The sequence below is a fragment of the Euprymna scolopes genome, chromosome 16 (assembly GCF_053919585.1).
Source record: "Euprymna scolopes isolate OS-2025 chromosome 16, ASM5391958v1, whole genome shotgun sequence".
Classification (NCBI taxonomy): Eukaryota; Metazoa; Mollusca; class Cephalopoda; order Sepiida; family Sepiolidae; genus Euprymna; species Euprymna scolopes.
This window is the reverse complement of record NC_136497.1, coordinates 138,147,860-138,173,865: the sequence shown is the minus strand read 5'-3', so window position 1 is coordinate 138,173,865 and position 26,006 is coordinate 138,147,860. Positions and strand designations below refer to the sequence as shown.

The 26,006-nt window shown below is 33.6% G+C and overlaps 1 protein-coding gene and 1 pseudogene across 1 annotated transcript in view; both read left to right on the top strand.

Annotated features, from left to right (window-relative positions):
* The first annotated feature begins 2,958 nt into the window (after positions 1-2,958).
* Positions 2,959-26,006, top strand: part of LOC145296128 (lysosomal dipeptide transporter MFSD1-like) — a 68,919-nt gene continuing 45,871 nt past the window's right edge. Inside the window, exon 1 of the mRNA XM_080142284.1 lies at positions 2,959-3,320. Coding sequence (XP_079998410.1) covers positions 3,158-3,320 — 163 coding nt within the window. The 5' untranslated portion in view covers positions 2,959-3,157. The remainder of the gene's footprint in view (positions 3,321-26,006) is intronic.
* On the top strand, positions 22,622-22,850 carry LOC145296404 (U2 spliceosomal RNA; annotated as a pseudogene).

The window sequence follows — 26,006 nt, the reverse complement described above, 5'->3', positions numbered from 1 at the left end:
GTGTTTATAATAAGCCTGTTTACTGTACCCATGCATGAAAAGAGAAAAATTAGTCCTCGTAGAATCTATATGATTTTGGGACGAAGCACACAGTGAACATTCCGCCATCTATTCGCGTAGGCGAACTAGCGTTCTTTTGATTTTGCATCTATTTCAAAACGTAAAATAATTTCAATTGAGTTATTTCCCTTATTTCTTTTACAACTTGAAGTCCGAGTTACAAAGGTTGTAAAACCACCTGTAATCGACCAAAAAGATAGCACACCTCCTGAAAGTTTGATTCAATTATCTTCTATAATATAAATCTCACCTGTGTTTAAATATATGTATGTATGTATGTATGTATGTATGTATGTATGTATGTATGTATGTATATATGTTTGTATGTTTGCCTAAAACTTTCGACAGAGACAATGGATTTTCACAAGATCGGTATCATTTTGAAGGTCGATGTCTCAGACGACAAATACTGACAAATTGGCCAAAAACATTAATTACTTCACCCTCAACTCGGCAGTTTTTTACAGAATCGGGTCGATTTTTTGCAAGCCATTTTTGCAAGTCATCGTATCAGTTGGATTGAGTTTGCCTAATTTTAATGTTCCGACTTTCCGGTTACGTCATGGAGCAGGGGTAAGACATCAGTTTTTCTTTCACTTTCTTTTCCGCCTTCGCTTTGCGTCATGGGTTCAAGCCTGCATGTCTACTACCACTTATTTTTTTTATTGCTCAACACACACCGTGAAACACCCAGGCTCGTTTGTAATAAAAAAAAGGCTCGTTTGTAATAAAAAAAAGGATAGTTTGTAATAAAAAAAGGCTAGTTTGTAATTAAAAAAAAAAAAGAAAAAAAGAGGCTAGTTTGTAAAAAAAAGGCTAGTTTGTAAAAAAAAGAAAAGAAAGAAAAAAAGGCTAGTTTGGAAAAATAAAAAGAAAAAAGAAGGCTAGTTTGTAATTAAAAAAGGCTAGTTTGTAATAAAAAAGGCTAGTTTTAATAAAAAAGGCTAGTTTGTAATAAAAAAAAAGTTAAAAATTCCAATTATATAAAAAACAATTTGCTTTTCTTATGTGTGTAGCGAATCGTTATTTCACAAACAGATTCACTGTATATGTTCAAAGGGAAATAACTCAATTCGTTCTTTTGGCGCATCTACAGAATTGGAACAAGATTTTGCAGTCGATAAATGAAATTTTCAGATAAAAAACAATGGTTTCAACTGATATTTTTGTCAATTCTAATAAATGGTAGCTTCCAAATTATGCAGTGGAAATTACCTGAATTATTGGTGCTAATGCACTTATTGATCCGCGCTATTCTTTAAATAGTATTTTCAAGTTTAATTAAAGTTATTATATCTGTTTTTATTAAATTGTAAGGTTAAAGTACAGAGTAGGTAAAAAACACCCTTGCCTCCCCATGTTAAGAATAGCTTTCTTAATGATAACGTTATTATTTCAGCATGAATCAATCAGTGTACTAGTACCGAATTATTAAACAAAACAACTTTAATTATTGCGGACTATTATTCTCATCTTTCTTAGTTGTTGCTTCACGGCGTTTCGGCCAACTATTCCTCTGGCCTTCGTCTGGCGACAGATAGAAACTCTGAATCTTCTAATTGCATTTTCAGCAATTACTGCTTTCCATAATTGTTGTCTCATCACGTTTTGGCTGGCTTTGAGTACAATTGAAACCGCTATCTTCAGACAATTCTCACCTGGAACTGTAGAGATGCAAAGTCTCTATCCACTCCGCTACGGGCCCCGAAGGGTGATCAAGGTTGAATTTTTGGTCTTATAAATCCACGTTTATTTATTATTTCCCATTGTCAGGTCCGTACCGAATGGTATACGTATTATTTAATTGGAATTCATTATTGAGATGAGTATTATTTATTAATTTTATTTATTGTAGACTATTATCCTCATCTTAGTTGTTGTTTCATGACGTTTCGGCCAACTATTCTTCTGGCCTTCATTAGGTGGTAATCGCGACAGGATAAGAACTTTGAATCTCTTAACTGTATTCTCAGCAATTACTGCCTTCCATAGTTGTTGTCGTCTCACCATGTTTTGGCCAAGTAAGCCTCTGGTTGGCTTTGGGTAGGATTGATACACACACCATTCCGTACGGACCTGATCATGGAAAATAATAAACAAACGTGGATTTATAAGACTAAAAAATCCAACCAAACGTGTGTATATATATATATATCTGTCCAAGGATGGAATACTGCTACCACATCTGGGCAGGAGTTGCTAAAAACAGCCTATCCTGCTTTGACAGAGTACAAAATAGACCGTGGATTAGTGGGGGATGCCCGTTTCTCTTCCCTGCAACCTCTCTCCCACAGAAGAGATGTTGCGAGCCTATCTTATCATTACTTCCATGGCAGGTGCTCGTCTGGTCCCCCCTCGCCAATATTTCATGATAAACATCTAGCTGAAACCACTGTCAATAATTTTCCCCACTCTTTATCTGTGCCTAAATCAAAATGTAGATTCCATGAACAAAGCTTCTTTCTTAGAATTGCACGCCTGTGGAACTCTCTACCGCTTTCCTGTTTCCCACCTGACTTCAACTTGGATGTCTTCAAGTCCAACATAAACAAATTCCTGATGAACCGCCCCCTTAAGTAATGACATTTTATCAAATCACCAATACTAACGAATACTATAACACTATCCCATCAATTACTGTACACGCAATAACCCTTACCTCCAAGTGGCTTCTGGACCTTGATAAGTGGTGACCTATAATATATATATATATATATATATATATATATATATATATATATATATATATATATATATATATAAAATAAAAAAAAACACCGCGTGTCAATTTCTGATTTCACACACGGAAACCGTCACCAAACAGGCTTTTTTATTTTAATTTTTGGTGATAAGTAACGTTTCGTCCGAATGGAAGGAAAATTGGCAGGGGAATATTTCGTACTGACACCGGTTTTTACTCTGGGTCACGTGGTGGAGTCAGCTGACCGCGTTCAAAAACTGCTTCGCATTATAAAAGGGAACTCAGTGTTGTTATTTTTCTCATTCACATCGACGCACTTTTTTTTTTCCACTCACTTGCACGAACCGAGTGAACGTCTTCGTCTCTCGGCATTTTTAAAAAATTGTTCCTGACAAGATGGATACCACCATACAACAAGATGAAAAGAGGCCACTTATCGAACCCGCGGAGGAAATTGACTTGGATGAGCCCACAGGTTGCGGAGCCTGTGCGCCATGCAATCCCCGAAAACGCCTCCATCGATATCTCATCCTTTGCATCATGTGTTTCTTGAGTTTCGGTAAGTAAAAACAAAAGCACGATACATACATATAATTTTATTAGAATCATTAAAAAAAAAATCTCCCTTATTTTCAATTAAAAAGCTGGTATGTTCTTAGATATTTTAAATCACTCCTTGATTTAACTGACCCAGGACGAAAACAAACCAGGGTGCTAAATTGGAATATAGTCCGTTCTTTGGGCATTTTGCAGTATGGACAACGAAAAGAAAGAAAAATTGATAAAATCCAAATATATAACAAATGGGTATTTTTTCCAGAGAAAATACCATGCTGAAATAATGTTATTTAGAAACTCATTCTTAATATGGGGAGGGTGTTTTAGAAATATTCTGTACTCTCACCTAACAAATAAACAAGATACCGTAAAATTTGAATATAACTTGGAAATTCTTTCTCTCTCATATATATAAATGAAAAACACGCAAAAAGAAAAAAACCCAGCACAGTAGTACCTTCTCAGCAGCAGCCGCACTAATTGTTACCAAAGGCAATATAAGATACTATTCTACATCACCTAGATAAGTTTTTTTTTTCGTTTTAACGTATCTTAAAGCATTTATTTACTTTGACACCCGAGTCGAGTAGTGCCGAGTCTTACGTTAGAACAGTAAAATAATGCCTAATATCTGGTCAGTCTCGATAATCGCTCAAAAATAAAACAAAATACTGGTAGAAACCCAATCAACGTTCTTTTATGGAACCTAGATTAATTTGGAGAATCGCCCTAAAGAATTTCAATACCGAGTAGGTCGTAGTATATGTACATAAAAAAAAAAAAAAACGGTACTAGCGCAGAGTGATCCGGCGGATCACTCTGCGCTAGTACCGTTTTTTTTTTAATAACGTTATTATTTACGTCCGGCGGATCACTGATCCGCCGGACGTAAATAATAACGTTATTATTTAAAAAGCCATTCTTAACATGCGGAGGGTGTTTTGTACCTAACCTTACAATTGAAGAAAAAACATGTCATAAAACTTTCATTAAACTTGGAAATACGATTTAAAAAAATAGCGCGGCGGATCAGTCACTCTCTGCACTAGCACCAGCAAAACAAAAAACGACGTAATTATTTTGACGCAAGTAACGGAAAAAAAAAACTTGATGAATTTGTAGATTAACACCCTCCAAAAAAAGACGATTCTATTTTTCTTAGGCGATTACGTGAGAAAACTCGTGAAATTTTTACCAGAAAACCCTCCAAAACATTTTAATTAACTGTCGGAATCAATGTTTCAATTTAACAATCTCGGGCCATTCTAGCTTTTTAGGGCGGTTAACCAAATTTTTTGGTACTTCTACAGGATTTGAACCGAACTGCTTTTTATTTGTTTGGGTTTTATTTTTATTTTTATTTACCTCTTCAGGTTTTAGGTCTAATTCGGCAAACAATTCTGTAGAAACTTCGTAAAAGAACAAAAATGAAATGGGGGAGGTGATAATTTCGTATACAAATTTAACATAAAATAATCCCTCAGTTCCGGACTGTTTTATTTTATTTTATTTTTTCTTTGTTTATTTACTTTTTTTTTGTTGTTTATTTATTTTTTCCGGTAGATTAACCTCGAACCCTGTTATCAAAAATGGGATACGTTGTGTCGACACCAATATATATTGATTAGTGTAAACAGAAGTTTGTTTACGTAAAAATTTATTTTAGATTAACCACGTTGCTTTACAAATAAAATGATTAAATGTTTTCAATTTAAAACCTTGAACAATACAAATAATACGTTGTTTAAGAAATAAAAAAGATAATGGAAGACGAAGTTTTAAAATGATTAAATGTGTTATTTTATAATTAAAGTTTCAATAATCACGATGAAATAACTTTTTTTTTTTTTTTTTTTTTTTTTTTTAGAACAAAACCAACATTTTATTTTCATTGTCCAATGATTTTATTTTTAAATAAAAAAAAAATCCTTTAATCATTTCAAAACTTCATTTTGCATTATTTCTTATTTGTTAAACAACGTGGTTAATCTAAAATTTTAATCACAGAATTACATTTTCAATAACATAAATATAAACAAACTTTTGTTTACACTAAGCGAGATATCTATATATATATATATATATATATATATATATATATATCGGTGTCGACCCAACTGGTCCCTTTATTTTTTTTATTTATTTATTTATTTTTTTTTTTTTTTTTTTTTTTAGAAAATAGCAGGGTTTGAGGCGTTTTGTACAACGAAACGGCAAATCTGCCTTTTTCTAGTTACTAACAACAACTCTACGTTATAATCGCCTTAAAAAAATTATATAAAAAAAAAAAAACGCTCAGAATTTATCTCCCATGGCAAAAAAAAAAAAAAAATGATTTACGCCTTAAAACGTTAGTAATTCGATAATGGGATTCGTTTGAAATTAAGTGTATTTTTTTTACTTATTTTACGGTTTCTATCATTTTTTAATCCCTTTTCATTTTGTCCTTTTAGACTTTTTTTTTTTTTTCGTTTAAAGGCAACCCCGTCTCGTTTGCGAAATAAACAAGATGGCCGCGACAGCGCGACACAATCTCGTTAAAATTTGATTTTCTTCTGTAAAAAAAACAAAACAAAACTACTTGATCAATTTTTTTTTTTTTTTTTTTTTTTTTGTATGAAAATTTAATCCCATAACGCGTGTGTGTGTGTATGTATGTATATTCATTTCTTACCTATTTTCCTTCCAAGCCTTTAATGTGTATCGGAATCTATAAAAAAAAAAAAAAGGTAGAATCTAACGGAGGGTTAGTGGAATGTCTAAAAATCTTTTTTTATTTCCGGGTTGTTGAATAATAAAATAATGGTCCTTCTCGAGAAATTCTTTTTATCTTTGCTTTCATTTCATAGTGTGACCCCAAACTTCATTAAATCGATATGAATATTTCAAACTACGAATCGAATAATTGTATAAAAATCTAGTAAAAATTTTTTTGGATACATTTTTATACGATTTGTGTTCGAAATATATCGATTTAATCTCTTAAAAATTTAGGTTTAACTTCCTTCTCTGACCCTTTTCGGCGTTTTTACTAAAATGTTTAATCGGCTCAAAAAATAAGCAAATTCAAACGGTACGCAACCACAAGAAAAGTGGCCACAAGTGGCACAACGTATTTATTGCGCGACCATTTTTTTGTTTGTTTGTTTTTGTTTTGTTTTTCAAGCCGAATAAACATTTTGCATTAAGTAAAAACACTAACTACCTACCCAGTTAGGTAGAAGTGTAACTTATCTTGCCTTTGGTAACATTTGTTATCTATTTGATTCCCCCCCCACACACATACTTTTTCGAAGGACTGTGGATAGTAAAACATACCCCATGATTCTTTTTAGAACAACTAATGGTGCTTATGCACTTATTGTACCGCGCTATTTTTCAAGTTAAATACCCGATGATTTTCGTATACTTTCTGTGGGAAGTAGACCCCTTTCCCAGATAAAACTGACTTGGTGTCACTGGTTTCTACAACCGTGTATAACGCCCCCCCCCCCTCTTTTAAACGCGAAGGGAACTTCTCTTTCACGTGATGGCAGTTGTGCTAAACGAGAACAAAAAGGTCAAAGTTCGTAAACAACCGTTTAAGAAATAAAACTGGATCAGTTGGCTAAAAATAAAAATTGACGCAAAATCATGGGATTTGCTCGTGTTTCCATCACGTGGCCTATCTTGTTGACATGAATTTTGTTTTGCATTTGGCCAGAGTTTATTTTTCCAACCCCCTCCCCTAATTGTTAAATATAAACAATAAAATTTTCTACTAACAATGACGATGTTTGTATATTTAGATGAGGCATAATTATTTTTTGTAATATTTGGATCGTTTGGACTATTGTTCTCATCTTGGTTGGTTTTTTTTTTTGGTTTTTTTTCACGTTACGGCCGATGTAACCCCCGACCGTCTTCGGGTGCATTCACACTAGATGTTATTGGTGAATGATAAAAAAACAGTGCCAATTTTTTTTTTTTTTTTTTTTTAATCCGGATCTATTCCGTTCAAAATATATGAACATGTATATTAAAAAAAAACAAAACAAAGCGTAATGGACACAGATTTATTAAACAAGAAAAATAGAATTGACGCTAATTTTCATCATTCACCAATAACATCCAGTGTGACTACACCTGAAGATAATCGGAGGTTACATCGGCCGAAACGTTGTGAAAAAAAAACAGCCAAGATGAAAATAATAGCCCAAGTAATACAAAAAATGACTTTGTTTTCTGAACTAAAAAAAAAAATTCTTAAATTTAAAATTTTTCATACAAAGGAACTGCCAATAAAAGAAACGTGTCCACAAAACTGTAATAAATTAATGTTTAAATCTGTCTTCTAACTCTAAACTAATTTAATTGAAATAAGAAAAGTCTGTCTAGAGTATATTCTCTCACATAAAAGCTGTGCCACCGGTTTAACTGAAACTATTTTGGTTTAACACTGAACTAACATTAATTTGTGTTTTTTATGGTGAGCTACCTTTGGTAATAGAATAGATAATGGTCTTTCGTCTTTGTGCGTCATGTCTCCGCTTAATAAACACTAAACTGATTTGTGGCAAAAGAATTGCTTGATTGCTTGCCAAACGTTAACAAATGGTTGAAATGAAGTGCAGAAAAAAAGGCACAAGACAAATTCTGTCTTCAGTCATGCATCAATTGACGATGTGATCTTTCCAAAGTTCATGTACCATAATGTTATTATTGAACTTTAATCTTTCATTTAATAAATGATTGTATATGTACCATGCAAAATCTGCATTTATATATATATATATATATATATATATATATATGTCCATGATATTTGACTGAGGTAGTTATGCCTTCCCATTGTCGGCATATGTACGATCTTTTGCGAATCGACGATGTTCTCAGAATGAGATCATCTATTTGTCAGTGAGTGCAACTAGAACTACTGCTACTTGTTGAATAGCAAGATTTGTGGTCAAGGTTTACTCCTCTAGATCAGCCGTGTTGTCTATAAACATGGTATGATGTGGATGCCCACTATGCGCAAAAGGGGCATTCAATATCAAGGTTATACTTTACGCATCATAGTGCTGATATACCTGAAAAACAATTGACGAAAGTCTTGGAGTTCCAACTGTGGAAATATACTATCCATCTGCATACCATGTTATCGTTTCCATTCAATTATCATATATTCCCATTGTAAAATATATAATCAACTGTGGCAGCCATGTTGTTTCAAGACTATCATCATCTGAATTTCATATAATTAGGGCTAGGACAACAGCATATTCTTTTGACTCTCGGGTGTGTATCTGTTGATATCTTATGCTTTTATATCGAGTGATGTGGTTCTTGTTTGATTAACTGTGTCTGTATCGGATATATACTAGAGTCAAAACAATGAAAAGAATATGCTGTTGTCATAGCCCTACATATAATGCATGGTACTCCACTTTCTGGAACAGTTATGCGTCACCATTGTCAAATATGGGTATGATCATCTGGAAAGCAATGTGGTTCACCAAACTAGGTCATCAGTTTGTCGAGTGTAATTGGCACGATCTGTGGAATAACAGATTTGTGTGCAAGGTTTACTGCTATAGATCAGCCATGTTCTTTCTGTATCCATGTATATTAGCAAGGATGTGACTCCACACCATGCACGGATGCTCATTTAAAATAAACAGACTATATTTTGAACATCACAGATCAGTTAACACCTCTGGAAGCCAACTGGGGGGGGGGGAGTATTACCCTTATGTAAACTCCTTGACCTTCAATTGAATAAAATTGTTAAAAAATGAATTAATTTAAAAAGTTGCATTTTAACGTGAATTGTGGCAATTTTTTTTATAATTTTATAGATGAAGAGGAGGGAAAAAGATGCTGTCTTGAGTTGTCCATCAATTAAGTATAACCTTCGGAGTCTGCAAACAGCATGGTTCTTATTCATTTTTTGTACTCCAATCCCGAGAGACCAGTGTTCACCTTCTCCTTCATAAGAATCATGATTGTAATAAAGTCCTCCAGTTTGTTGCTTGTCTATGGATCACAGGAGCACTTTTTTTTTTTTTTTTTTTTTTTTTAATAGATCCGTATGTTTGGATACATGTCCAGCTAGTGCCAGAAATATGTGTTTAACAATTGCAGATATGCACGTACAGCTGTTGTATTACTGCTGTGCTTAAAATGAATGACGTCACTGATACATGAAAATATGATATATGTTTATTTGATGGGGGGGGGTTGTTAGGAGGAAGATGCACACACACACACACACACACACACACACAGGAATTGGACGGTTGATTATTCTTAGTGGCTCAAATCGCCAACCAACTCTGATCACTTTTAAATTGTTACAAAAGTATTTGAACACCTCAAAGGCGCTTCTGGGATGGCATTGTTACTGTAGCCACGCCCCCAGGATGTTTTCCAGTAACGGTTGTTTCAATGAATTGATAATTTATTTCTCTTCCTCCAGTGCAACTAGATGGCATCTGCATGTACTTGTTAAAATTACCTTTCATACATTTTATCTTTTGACAATCTGTCATGTTTATGTTGTCTCTTCCCATGTAGGTGGTCCCTGGTGTTAGATGCATTATTATTAGACAAATGATTAAATTGTTTCTTGCATCTCGTTGCCACATGATCCCCTTTTTTGTTTTTGTTGAAATGAATTCTTCAGACACATGGCCTGGATATTTAACACAGCATTTTCATTGCTACAGTCTTGTCACAATGTTTTGTTAAACACGATCAGCATTTTTGGAACATGATCGATCAAATTTTTTAGATTGAGCAGTATTTATTAATTGGGCATCTGGTTTGTAGAACCTGGTAGTTTAACTGATGGTTAGGAATGAGTTTTTGTCTTTCTGGATAGTATAAATATATGACCAGCTAAAAGTTTAAAAAAAAAAAAAAAAAAAAAAAAAAATCACCAAAAAGTTGGTATTGTCCTGACCAACATTGCTCCAGATGTATGATTATCTAAAATTTATAAAGAAAATTACTCTTTCAGAGTCAAATGGGCAAGTTTTTTAATGGATTTTTAATGTAACTATGTAGAAATTTTCAAAGTAAACAACGTATTTATGTAGTAATTTGAAAAAGTCATTTCTATTCAAATTATGGGTGATGAGGTGTAGGGTAAGGAAAAATGCGTTATGGTTGAATTCGGATGTTACACTTGATTTTTTTTTTTTTTTTTTTTTTTTTTTTTTTTTTTTTTTTTTTTTATGGCTCCGGACAAATGTCAGATCTCTTCTATAAAGGACAATTGTTGCTATGTCCAGCTATAAATATGAAAATACCAATCAAAAATGTAGAAAGTTTATATTTTCTTCATCAACATTGCCCTAGATATATAATATCTAAAAATAAATTTTTTTTTGTGGGGTGGAGTCAACTAGACCAGGTTTGGGGAATCTTTCTGAATCTGCACAGAATTTCGAATTGAACCCATTGAATTCATGGAGGTTGCTTGTTCACATTCCATCTGCCATGACTGGTTAGAAGTCTTAAGTAATTCATGATTGTATTTTTGGGTCGTCTGCACTGAGGATTGAACCTTCAATCTACAGCTATGTAACTGCAACTGAACTTCCATGAATATTTCCAAGTTAGGCAAGGTCAAAGGTTACATCGACTGAAATGTTGTGCAAAGATACTCGAGATGAGAACAGTAGTCTGAAGAATCCAAATACGAACTTCCTAAGTGTTGAACACATTATCATGAAACTGCTTTCCTACAGGCTACAATGTTAATAATTCTTACTAGCGGGACCTGTAGAAATTCCACAAGGGACTCATTCATATGTAATATATTGATGCTGGAATTCTGTAGATGTTCAGCGTAAATGGAGACGCTCTGATATTATTGTAGCTTTTTTGTTAAAACTGCAAAAGTATTTATCTAAGCTAGCAGGGACGCTCGGCGTAGCCTGGTCATAAAGTATGCATAAATGATATTTTAATTCTTGCAGATTTCATGTATATTATTATAGTTAATGTTCTATCGATTTTATATATATATATATATATATATATTATTATATTATTATAAAGTTGCAATTTGAAAAATGTGACTTGAGTGCATTAGTTGAATCAAAATCGCATCACATATATATATATATATATATATATATATATATATATTGGATGCGATTTTGATTCAACTAAAACGTTGAAATATATGGAACTTTAGTTATCTCTCTCTCTGTCTCTCTCTCTCTCTCTCTCTATATATATATATATATATATATATATATATATATATATATATATAATCTTTAGTTCCTTCAGCTATAACCAAAACTTATCAAGAATTTTTGATAAAACTATAAAAAAATACATTACTAAGGTTCCATCGGTTAAAACCAAAACTTATGAATAATTCTTGGTAAAATTATTTATGACAAGAAATAGAACATAACAATTAAACGACCCGGATGTAAGTGTGACACACAAAAGAACATACATGCTATCGTATTAATATATAGATAAAACATCCCCATAATTAAATTTTGTCTTTTTTTTTTTCATCATTTTTAATCCTCTCATAATATTCTCCATCATTCAACTGACAATCCATACATATCTCTAATCTTAACCTCGAGTGGCTTTTGGTAACCCATTAGTAACAAAAACAAAAAGGATGTGTCAGAATGTTGAAAGTTGTGTCTTGTCTGCACAAATTAGACCCTAATAACTTTAACTCTTTTGTTGAACCTGAATCTTAACAAATCCAGTGCTTATCTTCTGCCCTACAGCATTAAGTAGAACGATACCCCTTCCTTTCCGAATTGTAGGACACTAGTCTGTTGCTGATTAAATTCCCAACAAGACTGGTACTTGTTTATATAATGCAAACGCACGCACATATACCCTATATATCAGTTTTCTGTTCATTTATTTGCATCCACCCTATATATCAGTTTTCTGTTCATTTATTTGCAACCACCCTATATATCAGTTTTTCTGTTCATTTATTTGCAACCACCCTATATATCAATTTTTCTGTTCATTTATTTGCAACCACCCTATATATCAGTTTTTCTGTTCATTTATTTGCAACCACCCTATATATCAGTTTTTCTGTTCATTTATTTGCATCCACCCTATATATCAGTTTTTCTGTTCATTTATTTGCAACCACCCTATATATCAGTTTTTCTGTTCATTTATTTGCAACCACCCTATATATCAGTTTTTCTGTTCATTTATTTGCAACCACCCTATATATCAGTTTTTCTGTTCATTTATTTGCAACCACCCTATATATCAGTTTTTCTGTTCATTTATTTGCAACCACCCTATATATCAGTTTTTCTGTTCATTTATTTGCAACCACCCTATATATCAGTTTTTCTGTTCATTTATTTGCAACCACCCTATATATCAGTTTTTCTGTTCATTTATTTGCAACCACCCTATATATCAGTTTTTCTGTTCATTTATTTGCAACCACCCTATATATCAGTTTTTCTGTTCATTTATTTGCAACCACCCTATATATCAGTTTTTCTGTTCATTTATTTGCAACCACCCTATATATCAGTTTTTCTGTTCATTTATTTGCAACCACCCTATATATCAGTTTTTCTGTTCATTTATTTGCAACCACCCTATATATCAGTTTTTCTGTTCATTTATTTGCAACCACCCTATATATCAGTTTTTCTGTTCATTTATTTGCAACCACCCTATATATCAGTTTTTCTGTTCATTTATTTGCAACCACCCTATATATCAGTTTTTCTGTTCATTTATTTGCAACCACCCTATATATCAGTTTTTCTGTTCATTTATTTGCATCCACCCTATATATCAGTTTTTCTGTTCATTTATTTGCATCCACCCTATATATCAGTTTTTCTGTTCATTTATTTGCATCCACCATATTTCTCTGCATGTCACTCTAACAGGCACTCTGTCCTGGATATGATATCCAGTGGTGAGGCTCCAGCTTGCGGGCTTTGGGGAGTGTGGAGTCACCCTTTTATTACCATTGCTCCCAGGTCCACTCTGACCCGGAGTGGTAGCACCTGTTAGGGTCCCAACTATGGGTTAAATAGAAACCGACTTGAAAACAACAAATATATTCTATTAAAAATTTGTCTTCAAAATCTTTGGATTCGGCATTAAATAACCCGAAAAATAAATATAACTGATATATAGGGAGGATGTGCGTGCGTTTGCATTATATAAACAAGTACCAGTCTTGTTGGGAATTTAATCAGCAACAGACTAGTGTCCTACAATTCGGAAAGGAAGGGGTATCGTTCTACTTAATGCTGTAGGGCAGAAGATAAGCACTGGATTTGTTAAGATTCAGGTTCAACAAAAGAGTTAAAGTTATTAGGGTCTAATTTGTGCAGACAAGACACAACTTTCAACATTCTGACACATCCTTTTTTTGTTTTTGTTCTTTAAACATTATGAACGATCATAAAACCTTGCCGGAGCTATTTGGCAATTTATAAAGATTCCGGTCATGAAAGAAATGTCAAGTGTTTAAACATTAATAGTTTTATATTGTTTTCGTTATATAGTGCTAAATGAAGAATCGTTTCTATTAAAAATCACGTGGGTATTATGCATCTAAAATTGAAAAAAATGTCTACATTGTGAAAGAAGCCGAAGTCAAACAAAATGACCATAAATTTTTACCTAATGTCATATATCTGAAAACGAAACTTTTTTTTTTTTCTGTTCATGGAAATCGCTCCAGACAAAAGATAAAACCACTTGATGTAAGGAGCTAAGAAAATTACTTGGCGGTTAAAAACTTGCTAATAAGTGTTAGAGGGATAGATTCTGACCCCCCCCCCCAAAAAAAAAAAAAACAGCAATTCTTCCCACTCTGTCAGAAGCATCACTCATGGAATATAAGGACTAAAGGTCATAAGAGAAGCGAGTGTTATACAGTTGTCAAAAGTAAATTGAAGGTGCACTTTGTACTCTAAATACAATTAATATTTCCATAGTTAGTATACATATTAACTGGATTTTTGATTATATAATAAAAATAATATGAAACTACTTTTAATGCTAAAATAGATTTTCTGGTGCTTCTATATTATACAGACGAAATAATATTGAACTTCAAGTAAAAAAAAAAATAGTACCTATGTAATTGCCATGTCACAAATGGTAACATATCCAAAAATTGTGGAAAACGATATAGTAGAAAAATAATTCATGAAAAAATGTTTTCAATAAAGGTTCGTACGAGTTCATTTTGAATTACATTCACTTTTCTCCACGTTAAAAAACGACCCTGGTGTCTAACTCTGTCCCGTGGGGAGGCATAGTAAATAGGTACATTCATGTTGTGACGTAAGCAACAGAACTTAATTATCTCCCCTGTCAACCTATCTTTTTTAGTAAGCATAATATAGTGATTTTCCTTTAACAAATTATTTTTATTTTTTTCATTAATAATTACTTTTCTACCTTACCCATTTTTTCGTATGGGTATGTTACTATTTGAGACCTGATAATTATGTAGGTATCATTTGTTTCACTTGAAGTTCAACATTTTTCGTTATTATAATATGGAAGTGCAAATTTGTCATAGCAAGATAAGTTGTTTTAGCTCAAATTATCTCTCAAGCAGAGAAACTATTCGCTGAACAATTGAAATTTTTTTTACAAAACGTTTTCAATTTTTCTGTTAAAAACAATGGAAACAATTATTAATGAACAAATAAAAATTGTTATAGAAGAATGAAAACAAAACGATATTAATAAACAATAACCTGGAAATATGGCAAACGATATTAATAAACAATAACCTGGAAGGACCTAAGCTCTTTGTAAAAAAAGAAAAACCGACAGTGCTAATATAAGTTGGTTCAAGCATTAAGATTTCTGGCAAGTCAAGATTGCTTGCTTTTATTTACTTATTTTTTATTTATTTATATTTATTTTTATTTTTTTACTTCCGGTTTCTATTTTGCTGGATAATTATATACGGTCAAGTAGACAGCCACATAAAGTACATTTGCGTGAATTAAAAAAAAAAAAAAAAAAAAAAAAAAATCAACCTAGCTGTTTTGGAGTCCATAGGGAACGACCTGGCACACAGTGACTTTTTATATTTAATTATATATATATATATATATATATATATATATATATATATATATAGTGTGAGAAAGAAAAAAAAAAGTGAAAAAGTTCTCATCTTGGCAAGACTTCATGGTTTAACAAGTTTTTGGAGCTGACCTTTACTCCATTGCCAAGGTCACTGGAAAAATGGATCATTCTGCTGATCCAGTAGATATCTCACTGCTGATGCTATTCTTTACTTGTATAAGAGCTAAGTACATCCTAGGCAGGAGCTGCTAGAAACAACTTATCCTGCCTTGACCGAGTTCAAAATAGACTTTGTAGCCTGGTAGGGAATGCCCTTTTCTCTTCCCTGCAACCACTTTCCCACAGAAGAGACGTTGCGAGCCTGTTTCCACTCTATTGCTATTTTCATGGCAAGTGCTCCTCTAAGTTCCAGTCTATCATTCCTTCTGGCCAAACTTTCATGTAAAACACTCATCTCGTTGAAACCAATATCAATAATTTCCCCCTCGCTTTATCAGTGCCTAAACTTAAGCATAGGTTCCATGAACAAAGCTTGTTTCTTAGAACTCCATGCCCGTGGAACTCTGTCCTGCTTTCCGGCTGATCACAATATGGTCATCTTCAAGTCCAACGTGAACAAATTCTTGATGGGTCATTCTCTTAAGTAATCCAATTTTACTAAGTTTCCACTACTAACGATTACTAAATTTTCGCATTGACTACCGGACACTCATTAACCCTTATCCTCAAGTGGCCTTCATAAATGGTAACTCTTTTGTAAAAAAAAAAAAAAAAAAAAAAAGAGATTAGCTATAATGAATGTCTATGAAGACTGTGGTAAAATATTATCTACTATATTAATAAAACCATCTCATTTTTTCCCCTGTCTCTATAGTTTCAAGAAGAAAATAATGGAAAACAAATCCTAAACTACTCTTTTTCTACTCCCTGCTTATAGCACCTCATAAAGCATGTCTTGTGAAACTATGCATACATTTTGTTTTGAAAAATTTATATATTTTTATTCCAAACAAAATGCCTCTGATACAGAGTAGCAAACAGTTTCACTCTCTATCCGTTAAGTCCTCTGACTCCACTCGCAACATTGTTACTTTCTTAACAGGTATAATTATTTTCATATGACCATTATTTCTTTTCAACCCTACTATTTATTACAAACTACACCAGATTTTGAATATAAGAGATTATCGTACTGCTTGATTTTCAGTATTGATCTCTAACTATTCAGTTTTAGTTATTCTTCAGAATATCAGAATGAATTACAGAACATCTCTGATCATATTCAACATGGCGTCTTATACTGATTGAAACGCATTACTCTTCAAAAAATATTTTCATAAAACTAATACACCATACGTTAGCAATTACAGCATTGACTTATGAAAAGAAAAAACGTAGGTGTTAATAAAACCAATACAACTCCAAGAAAAATTACAATTTCACAGATGTATGAATATCCATCATCCCCATGCTGTATGGATGTCCACAACTGCAATAAATATACATAAAAAATTTTCCAATTACATAAACTAGTATAAAACCAATCTTGCATATAAAGTTACAAATAAAATGATTGCAATTATCGTCATCCATACAATTGATTATCAATGTTTATCTTTTGACCAAAGAATGTATTGTAAAAAACATTTAACTTTCTTTTGTGAAAATTAATGTAATTGTTAGTAAACTCCAGTCACATTTATTTGAAAGTAGTATCTTTGTAAACTTAACTGATTTTTTTTTTTTTTTTTTTTTTTTTTTCTCATCGTAATGCAATGTTCAATTTCCAAGGCCATTCTCTATGAATCCTTAATCAAGGGGTAGAGTAACGTTATATAATTCAACTTTTTAAATTTTTTATAATGCATTAAAGAATGATTAGTGATCTATTTGCGTTACCATATTTACAAAACTTTAAAAACTATATCCGATGGTGAGGCCCCACCTTGCGGGCCTTGGGGAGTGTGGAGCCACCCTTTAATTGCCATTGCTCCCAGGTCCACTCTGACCCGGAGTGGTAGTACCTGTTAGGGTCCCAACTATGGGTTGAATAGAATCTGACTTAAAAAAAAAAAAATATATATATATACTCCATTAAAAATCGTTCCTCAAAATAACTGGATTCGGCATTAAATAACCTGAAAAAGGTTGATATGCCGTAAAACAAAAACAACCAACCATATTTACAAACCCATTACTATTGGTCTGCAAAATGCACACTTTAAGTTGGATTAAGTTACGCTTAATCCAACTTTTTTAAGTTTACAGGGTGGGAGCAGAAAAAAAATGTATCCTGAAACATTGACTGTCTTTCATACTTTATTGTATTGTAATGGAAAAAATTATTTTAGGAAGTTCCTTTTTTGCAGATTTTTTTTTTTTTTTTTTTTTTTTTAGCGTGTGTGCTCGCACAAAAAATGTGAAGAAAGAACTTTAGAATATGTTGCACAATATTTTTTTATATTCGTTATTCTTGACCTATGTATTCTGTGTTAGATATAAATTGTTTTTTATTTTTTTTTTTTTTCATTAATTTTTGTGGCGTGATAAATTTGTTTGAACAATGCATTCAACATACGAAGTTGAGCTACTACATCTTTACATATTTAAAAAAAAATTTTTTTTTTTTTTTGTTATTCTTAAAATTTCTTTTCCAATGCCAAACAATTTGATATGAAAATTTCCGAATATTCTATGTATCTGACGCGTGTTCGCCATCTTGGATATCATTCTCACTACATTTCAACCAATAGAACCTCTAACCTTCAGGTGCAGCTTATCGAATTCGGGAATTTTTCTGTCAAACCCGGAAATCTGTAAAAAATTTCAAACATATTTAAACCACGGAACTAGCAAGGACCTATTTTGTAATCGATATGAATGCTAATAATCAATTCTCTATAACAGTTTATCAAACTCCATCTTAATATTGGTCGCAAAATGATGTCGACTAACCCTAAAACTCTCATCCATTCGCTTCAGGTGACCATACCATCAAAGTCTCCTATTTTGCACATATCACCTTTATACTGTTCAAAAATATCCTCCTGAGGGCATCAGATTTAAGTCTTATTGTGCATCTGTCGCATCATTTTCGTATTTCTTTCCATGAAACGCATATCCTCAACCCACACTTGCCAAGGTTTCACTTCCATACATCACACTGCATACACATGCCTGATCAACTCTTCCCTTGGTCCACAGTGGTAACGCTCTGCTAGTTAGTGATGGCAGAAATTCCGTCAATTAAATGAAAAGAAAATTAAGTTCTAAGAAGCAAATTAATATATTGGTTCAAATGAAAGGTTCTCATTACATAAGAGTTGCAATTGGTATCCTCGGTAAAGGTGTTTTATATCCCCCCCCCCCACTCCTTCACCCACGCGCATCGCTACCTTCCGTCTCCCCCCCCCCCCTCAGCCATCCCTCAATTCCAAAGTTTGTTGTACAGTTTCGAAATGACGATTTGGAAACAAGAATCTGTGTCACTATCTGTACCGATTGTCAAAGGTCATTTGTATTGAACAAACGCATTTAGCGGAACCTCCTCTCCCTCCCTCCCTTCCCTTGTCTTCTTCCCCACTTAAAGAATAAGTTTTGATTAGGATTATGACGCCACCACCATCTGAAATTGTGGAGTGGGAGGACGTACATGCACATAAGAGTTGGTAAACCGTTACCATATTGTACTCCCCCCTCCCACCTCCGTTCCATTGACTCTTTTATGCTTGTGTACTGGACGAGGAGGGAGGGAAGATTTGTGACAACAATGCTGCAAAGTTCAAACATTCTCATCATGTGATAATTTGGGAGGGGGGTAGCAATATCTATGAAAACTTGGCAGAAAAGAAAGTCAGGCTGGGGGAATATTTTATTATTTATTTATTTTATTTTTGTTTGCCATGATCTTCCTGTTTTCTTTCCTACAGGATATAAACCAATGCATCCTTATCTTGAATAATTATTTTCTGGAAGATTCGCCCCCCCCCCTCGCGAGGCCAACAGCAGAAGCCATTGTAGCGAGAGGCTTGTACCTTGCTGACCAATGTATGTCTCTGGCAGTTCTAGGTCAAAATTGCTTTGCCTTCTCACTTTGAGAAGGAGGTTAGTTTGTTGCTAAATACTTGAGGCGCCCCTTTTGAGGAAAACCGACAGGGCTGCCCAATCTTTTTTTTTTTTTTTTTTTTTTTTTTTTTTTGTCAGGCCAGAATGGTCTTCCTCTAGGACACTGGTTTCTTAAATTCTTTCTGATTTTTGTAACCTTCTTCGCACCATGGAAAGAAGACAAATAACTTAAAATTTTGATAAAAAATAAAACCAAACGAATATTTTAAAGTTTATTAAAATCTATCTTTAAAAATTTACACTAAATATTAATTTTAGTAGTAGACCGTCCGGCGTTATCTAGTCGTAAAATACGCATAAATATATCTTAATTCATCTTTACTTATGGTACTTTTTTTTTTTTTTTTTTTGGTCCTCCCCCCGATTTATCGGAGAGACCCATGTTTTCAGTGGCGTCCATTAGTTTTTCCTGAAATTTGGCCACAAATTGTATTTCATTAAATAGATGTGCACAGTAAAAAAATATTTTTTTACAAAAATTCCCGTTACGTCCCCAGGGGTTCAAGAGATCAAAAATGGCCCAAAAATGACAGCTTTTGCTCCGTAACTTTTGATCCATCCATTAAATTTTTTTTTTTAAACTTGGCCAAAATGTGGAGGCCATTGTTCTTAATATAAATCTGGTATGGGTGACCCTGGCAAAATTCTGGGGACTTTCAGTGCTAAAAAATTCTGGGGACTTTCAGTGCTAAAAACGCCTCTTTTTTGTGGCTCTTTTTTCATATTTCTTAACTTGATATGTCTGACTATATAGTGTTTTTCACGATGGTCAACTCAAATATACATGCCTGAAACTGCACCGTTATCCATTTACATTTGGATTCGGCATCCCCAGGGACTCAAAAGAGGTCAAAAATGCCCCAAAATGGCCAAAGATAACACTTTTTGCCTCATAGCATTTGATCCATCTATTAGATTTTCCTGAAACTTGGTGAAAATGTAGAGGCTATTGTTCTTGATATAAATTCGGTTTGGGTGACCCTGGAAAAATTCTGGTTCACATCCTTCTGGGACTTTTAGGGCTAAAAAACCTGCCTTTTTGAGCTCTTTTTTTTTTTTTTTTTTTTTTTTTTTTTTTTTTTATATTACTCAAAAACTTTATGGATATCTATATAGTAGTTTTTCATGGTGCTGAATTCAAATATACATGTCTTAAGGCATGAAACTGCATCGTTTGTCCATTTTTTTTATTTTTTATTATTTTTTTTTTTTTTTACTGAGATTTTGCATTCCCAGAAGCTCAAAAGGGGTCACAAATGCCCGAAAATTGCAAAAGATGACACTTTTTACCCCCATAACTCCATTAAATTTTTCTGAAACTTTGCGAAAATGTGAAGGCAACATTGGCCTTTCACACCTCACATTCATCATTTCTTCACAATTTTTTTGTGGCGTCATCTCACATGCAGCACAAGAGGTGGACCACACACAAGCGGCTTGTTTTATAAGAATCTGCATAGATTAAAATATATACATTTTTTACGGCCGGGCAACATCGGGGGGCTAGTGAATAAACGTCGTCTTAAACATTTTTCTCTATTTTAACTATTTATTTTGGCAAAATGATTTTTTTTTTTTTTCCTCCTGATATTTTTATGTTTCGGCTGTTAGACTCTATTGCCTTCTTCACAAAACTTTTTCTATAGTTGGTTATCTTCTACGAATTTCAAACCAAATCTTTTATTTCATGTACTGGGCTAAATTTCTCTCCTTCCACCTTCCGGGCCCTGTCAGTGGGGCATTAGAATACGCCGACTGCCACCCTGCAGAGGGTAAAAGTCCCTCAATGGGGGTCCTGGATATGACATTAGACTATATCCAGTGGTGAGGCCCCAGCTTGTCAGCTTTGGGGAGTGTGGAGCCACCCTTTAATTACCATTGCTCCCAGGTCCACTCTGACCCGGAGTGGTAGTACCTGTTAGGGTCCCAACTATGGGTTAAATAGAAACCGACGTGAAAACAACAAATATATTCTATTAGAAAAATTTTTCTTCAAAATCTTTGGATTCGGCATTAAATAATCCGAAAAGGGTTGATATGTCATAAAACAACCAACCAACCTTCCACATTCCATATCAATTTTTTAATCTTGCAGACTAAAGAAACTCTAAAGGGCAAAATAAGGCTTTATTATTATTTTTTATTTTTTTTTTAAGAGGAAACGAAGCATGCGATCATTTTGATGTGTTTAATCACGTGATCATGAAAGTTCGTACTTTAAGATGTTGTCAACACAGCCCTCTCTCTCTCCTTCCACTCGCCCTACTCCCCCTCATCTTAGCATGAAGCCTGAAAGTCATGTTAGAGATTCAAAATCTGACCGTTACCCCCTTGACCTGAAATTGAACGCTTAAATCAAATCTGTTGCCAAGGTCACTGGAAAAGGGATGAATCAGAAAATATCTTGCACTTCATGCAATCCTCTATCTGTACAAGAGCCAAGTACACCCTTAGATGGAATACTGTTGCCACATCTGGGACGGAGTTACTCAACTAAGCTTGAATCTATGGTTCCCCACCTTCTGCAAATCATTCACAACAAACACTCGTCTCGTCTGTCCGTGCCTAAAGCTAATTAAAAATTCCATGACTGCTTGGTTTCTTTCCAGCTGACTACAACATAGTTGCTTTCAAGTCCAATGTAAACAAGTCCTTATTGAGCTGTCCTTAAATAATCAGGTTTACTTAATTTCTGTTATATGAATGAATCCTTACGGTGTTCTTACCGACCACTTTGCACTCATTAACCCTTATTTTTGAGTGACTTTCAGGCGTTGATAAATGGTGACTCCACATGTAAAAATAAGTAAATTAAAAATAAATTTAAAAAAAAAACATACATTAATATTTTCTTTGCAAAAAAAGATGGTCATAAAATTTTATTCTGGGTTTTTTTAATTTATTTTTGGTCATTTTTTTAATTCTTTCAAAGACATTTTAAAGGAAATTTTCTCTTGGAAGGTAAAGAATTCTATAATTTTTAGTCGCGTGCAAGCGATTCTATAAGTCTGTCTCTGTCTGTCCGTAACACTTTTGTGCTTGGCCTTTTTGGTTAAGGTCAAAGGTCTGTTAATAGATGCTGTTCTTAGATTTTTAAGCTTTTCTTGGCCTTTTGGCCAAGATCAAAGGGTAGTATCTGTTCTTACTAAATGCTGTACTTGTTTGTAACATTGTGATATAAAGTGGGGGATCACTTTTCTGTATTAATTTAATGTAAAATGATCACCCACTTTACAATCGGTCTCAAAGCCATTCAAGTCATTCTCCAGATCATTAAAGTTGTTTTTTGAAGGATTCCAGTTATTTTTTAAGCATTCAAGTCATTCTTAAGGTCATTCAATTGATCCTTAAGTTCATTAAAGTCATTCTAAGTCATTTACTTTTTATTTAAGTCATTTCAGCCCATTTTTCGGTCATTATAGTTTATCTTTAAGAATTTCATGCCAATCCTACATTTCACGCATTCATTCATTACACGAGAGCACGCGACTAATGGCTATTGATTTTGTTCCTCTCTGACTTGTCAATAATTGTTTAAAAACTGACTGTAGTTTTTGTCCCAAATTTCCCATAGTATTAAAACTTTACGATTCATCACGAACAATACACAAAGAAAGGTCGGATTCTGGGATTTTTTTTTTTTTTTTTCAATTCAGTCTGTCCACCTTTGATCTATTAAAACAATAATTGCTTAAGTAGTTAAATCGGGAGTGGAAGAGGCGGCCTAGAAGTACCAGTTTTTCTCTCTGTACAAGGTTTTTTTTTTTTTTTTTTTTTTTTTTAGGTGGTGGTGGGGGGAGGGGGAGAATCGTGTAACTGAAATCAAATATTATGAATCTACTATATAAAGTGTGTCCCTCCAGCTAAAAATCAAAACCACAAAACAAAGTTGGTATATTATTGATCAGCGTTGCCCTAGATGAATAATATCTAAAACTTAGAAAAAATTATCCATTCTTTGAAGGGTCAGGTTTTTTGGGTTTTCTCGGCGATTTCCAATTATTATCTATTTTATAAAGAGGTGAAGGATTTGAATTATATTCATACTAAAACAAGAAAGGGGAACGGGCTAGGGTGTGAGAGGGGTGTGCAAAAACAAATAAACAAATTTAGAGGGGGGAGAAAGATAGTGTTAACAAACATGTTAACACACTTTTCCTGTCTTGATTTAAAAAAAAAAAAAAAAAAAAAAAAAAATTGGGGGGTGGGGCGGGCGAATGCCGGATAATTCTGCCAGTATAAAATAAGCCTGTGCTAAATTAACTATTTTCTAAATCGTTATTCAGGGCTCTACGGACAAATTTATCTTTAGTTGACCTTTGACAACTAAATACTTTCATTTACTAGCCAAATAGAAAAGTTACTAGCCAAACCTACATGATTTTTAGAATATGACATCTTCGTTCTATGACGAGTATGTACATCATAAAGATTTTATTTTTTTTAATAAGTATAATTCTAATTATACACCGAATTTTATGTTGATACTTGAAGGCAGGGAACTGTAGATTCAAGCTCAGTTGAACAGCTCCTTCCCTGTGACAACAGTACTCCGTTTTAGGGTATACTTGGCTCTTACCTTTGAATTTCCTCAGATGTTTTTTAAACACTGTTAAAAAAAAAAATATTTTGTTAAATCTTTTATTGTTTAAATAATTTGATTGCTCGTTTTATTAAAAAAAAAAAAAAAAAGTTGAAAAGATATTTTTCACTCACTAGTGAGCTTTGCAGATGTATTAGTGAAAGAAATACAATCGGCAAAAGATAAGCGTTTCATTATTTCTAGTTGCCATCTTGAAAAATCACTTGCAAATGCGACTGTTTCACTCGCAATGTAGAGCCCTGTTATTGCACGAGTTTTTTTTTTTGTTTTTTTTTGTGCTGGCAAATATAAACATTATTTTTCTAGGCGCTCGTTTGAATTTTGGATTTTATTTAGGAGAGATAAACTAAAAACAATATGCATTCATTTTTTTTTTTTTTCTTTTTTTTTTATGTAGATTATCATCTTATTAATAGTTTCAAGTCTCATCTTATAGGATTCCGAAAACAAACATCCTTATAGCCTCCAACTTTTGGAAAAAAAAAAAAAAAAAAAAATGAAAAAAATATGAAAAGAAACTCATTCTGAGACTTAACATCCACATCTCCCGTCTCAAAGATTTGGGACCGCTAAATGAGTATTCTTTTTATACAACCTAAACCCACCGAAAACATTTTCCTACAGAGCAGAGTGAGTATGCATGGTGAAAGAACAGATTAGTGTTCCTCATTAGGAGTTTCTTTTGTTTTTGCAATGCTTTTGAGATTTTTTTTTTTTTTTTTTTTTAGTTTCCACATATTTTAATTCACAACATGTATTTGATTCCATTTTCCGAGTACGCACAAATGAATAGGTGTATATGTAGATGTGTTACCCATTCCCCCCCCCCTCACAAACCCCCATATGCTGTAGTACCTCTCTTTAGAGATGTACGGGATAAAATTTATTAATCTTGGTATCTGGCTAAAAGTACTGAAGCTTTTGTTTGTGAAGCACAAGAGCAGGCATGAGGAACACGATTGTTCAAAAGCGGTTTTAGGAGAGGAAGTTGCTGCAGAATGCCGGATTTGTGGTAAGACCTCCATCAATTGCGCACCTAGCAGCAGGGTGTAGTGGATTAGTCCAGAGAGAGAGTACCGCAAAAGACACAATCTCATGGGACTCTGGATAAATTGGGAGGTCTGTAAGAAGATTGGGGTGAAGTGTGCTGGAAAGTGGTTTAAGGAGGTGCCTGACGAAGTGAGGATGGCAAGGTAGAGGTATGGTGGGACAAGTGTCATAACGACCAAGCAATTGGAACATAATCGTCCGGATTTGGTTGTCATTTACAAGGTCTCAAAAAAAAACTGGCAGATTGTAGACTTCTCAGTACCCTGGGACAGGAATGTGAGAGGAGAATGAGAAGTGGAGCAATTATGCTCCATTAGCCTTGGAGATAAGGCGTATACACGAGGTTAAAACACAAATAATCCCGATCGTAGTAGGTTTGCTAGTCGTATCAAGTCTGGAAGGACAATTGAAAAAATTACGAATCCCAGATGTTTTAAGCGGCCTTCAGACTTCTATTGTAGGTACCACCAACATCTTTATGAAAACCCTTGATCTTTGAAGCTCCTGGTTTGGAGTCGGGATTGAGGGGAAATCCTCTGGAAATGAATTCCATCCCTTTCCAGGAAGACGTTGATAAACGAAATCAGAATTGTTATTATTTAACTGCTTGTTTAAGCATTGCAATATATCTAATTTTGAGTTTTGTTTCTAGCAATTGTTAACTTCTGATTTCTCTAACCGGCATATTTAGACATTTCCAATTGTGTGATGGCTTCTAATTTATTTAGACATGCTTTTTCTCTTATATCAGTCATTTTGTGTGTGCGTGTATGTGTGCGTGCGTGTGTGGGAGAGGGAGACGTATGGACATACAAATGTACAGAAGCA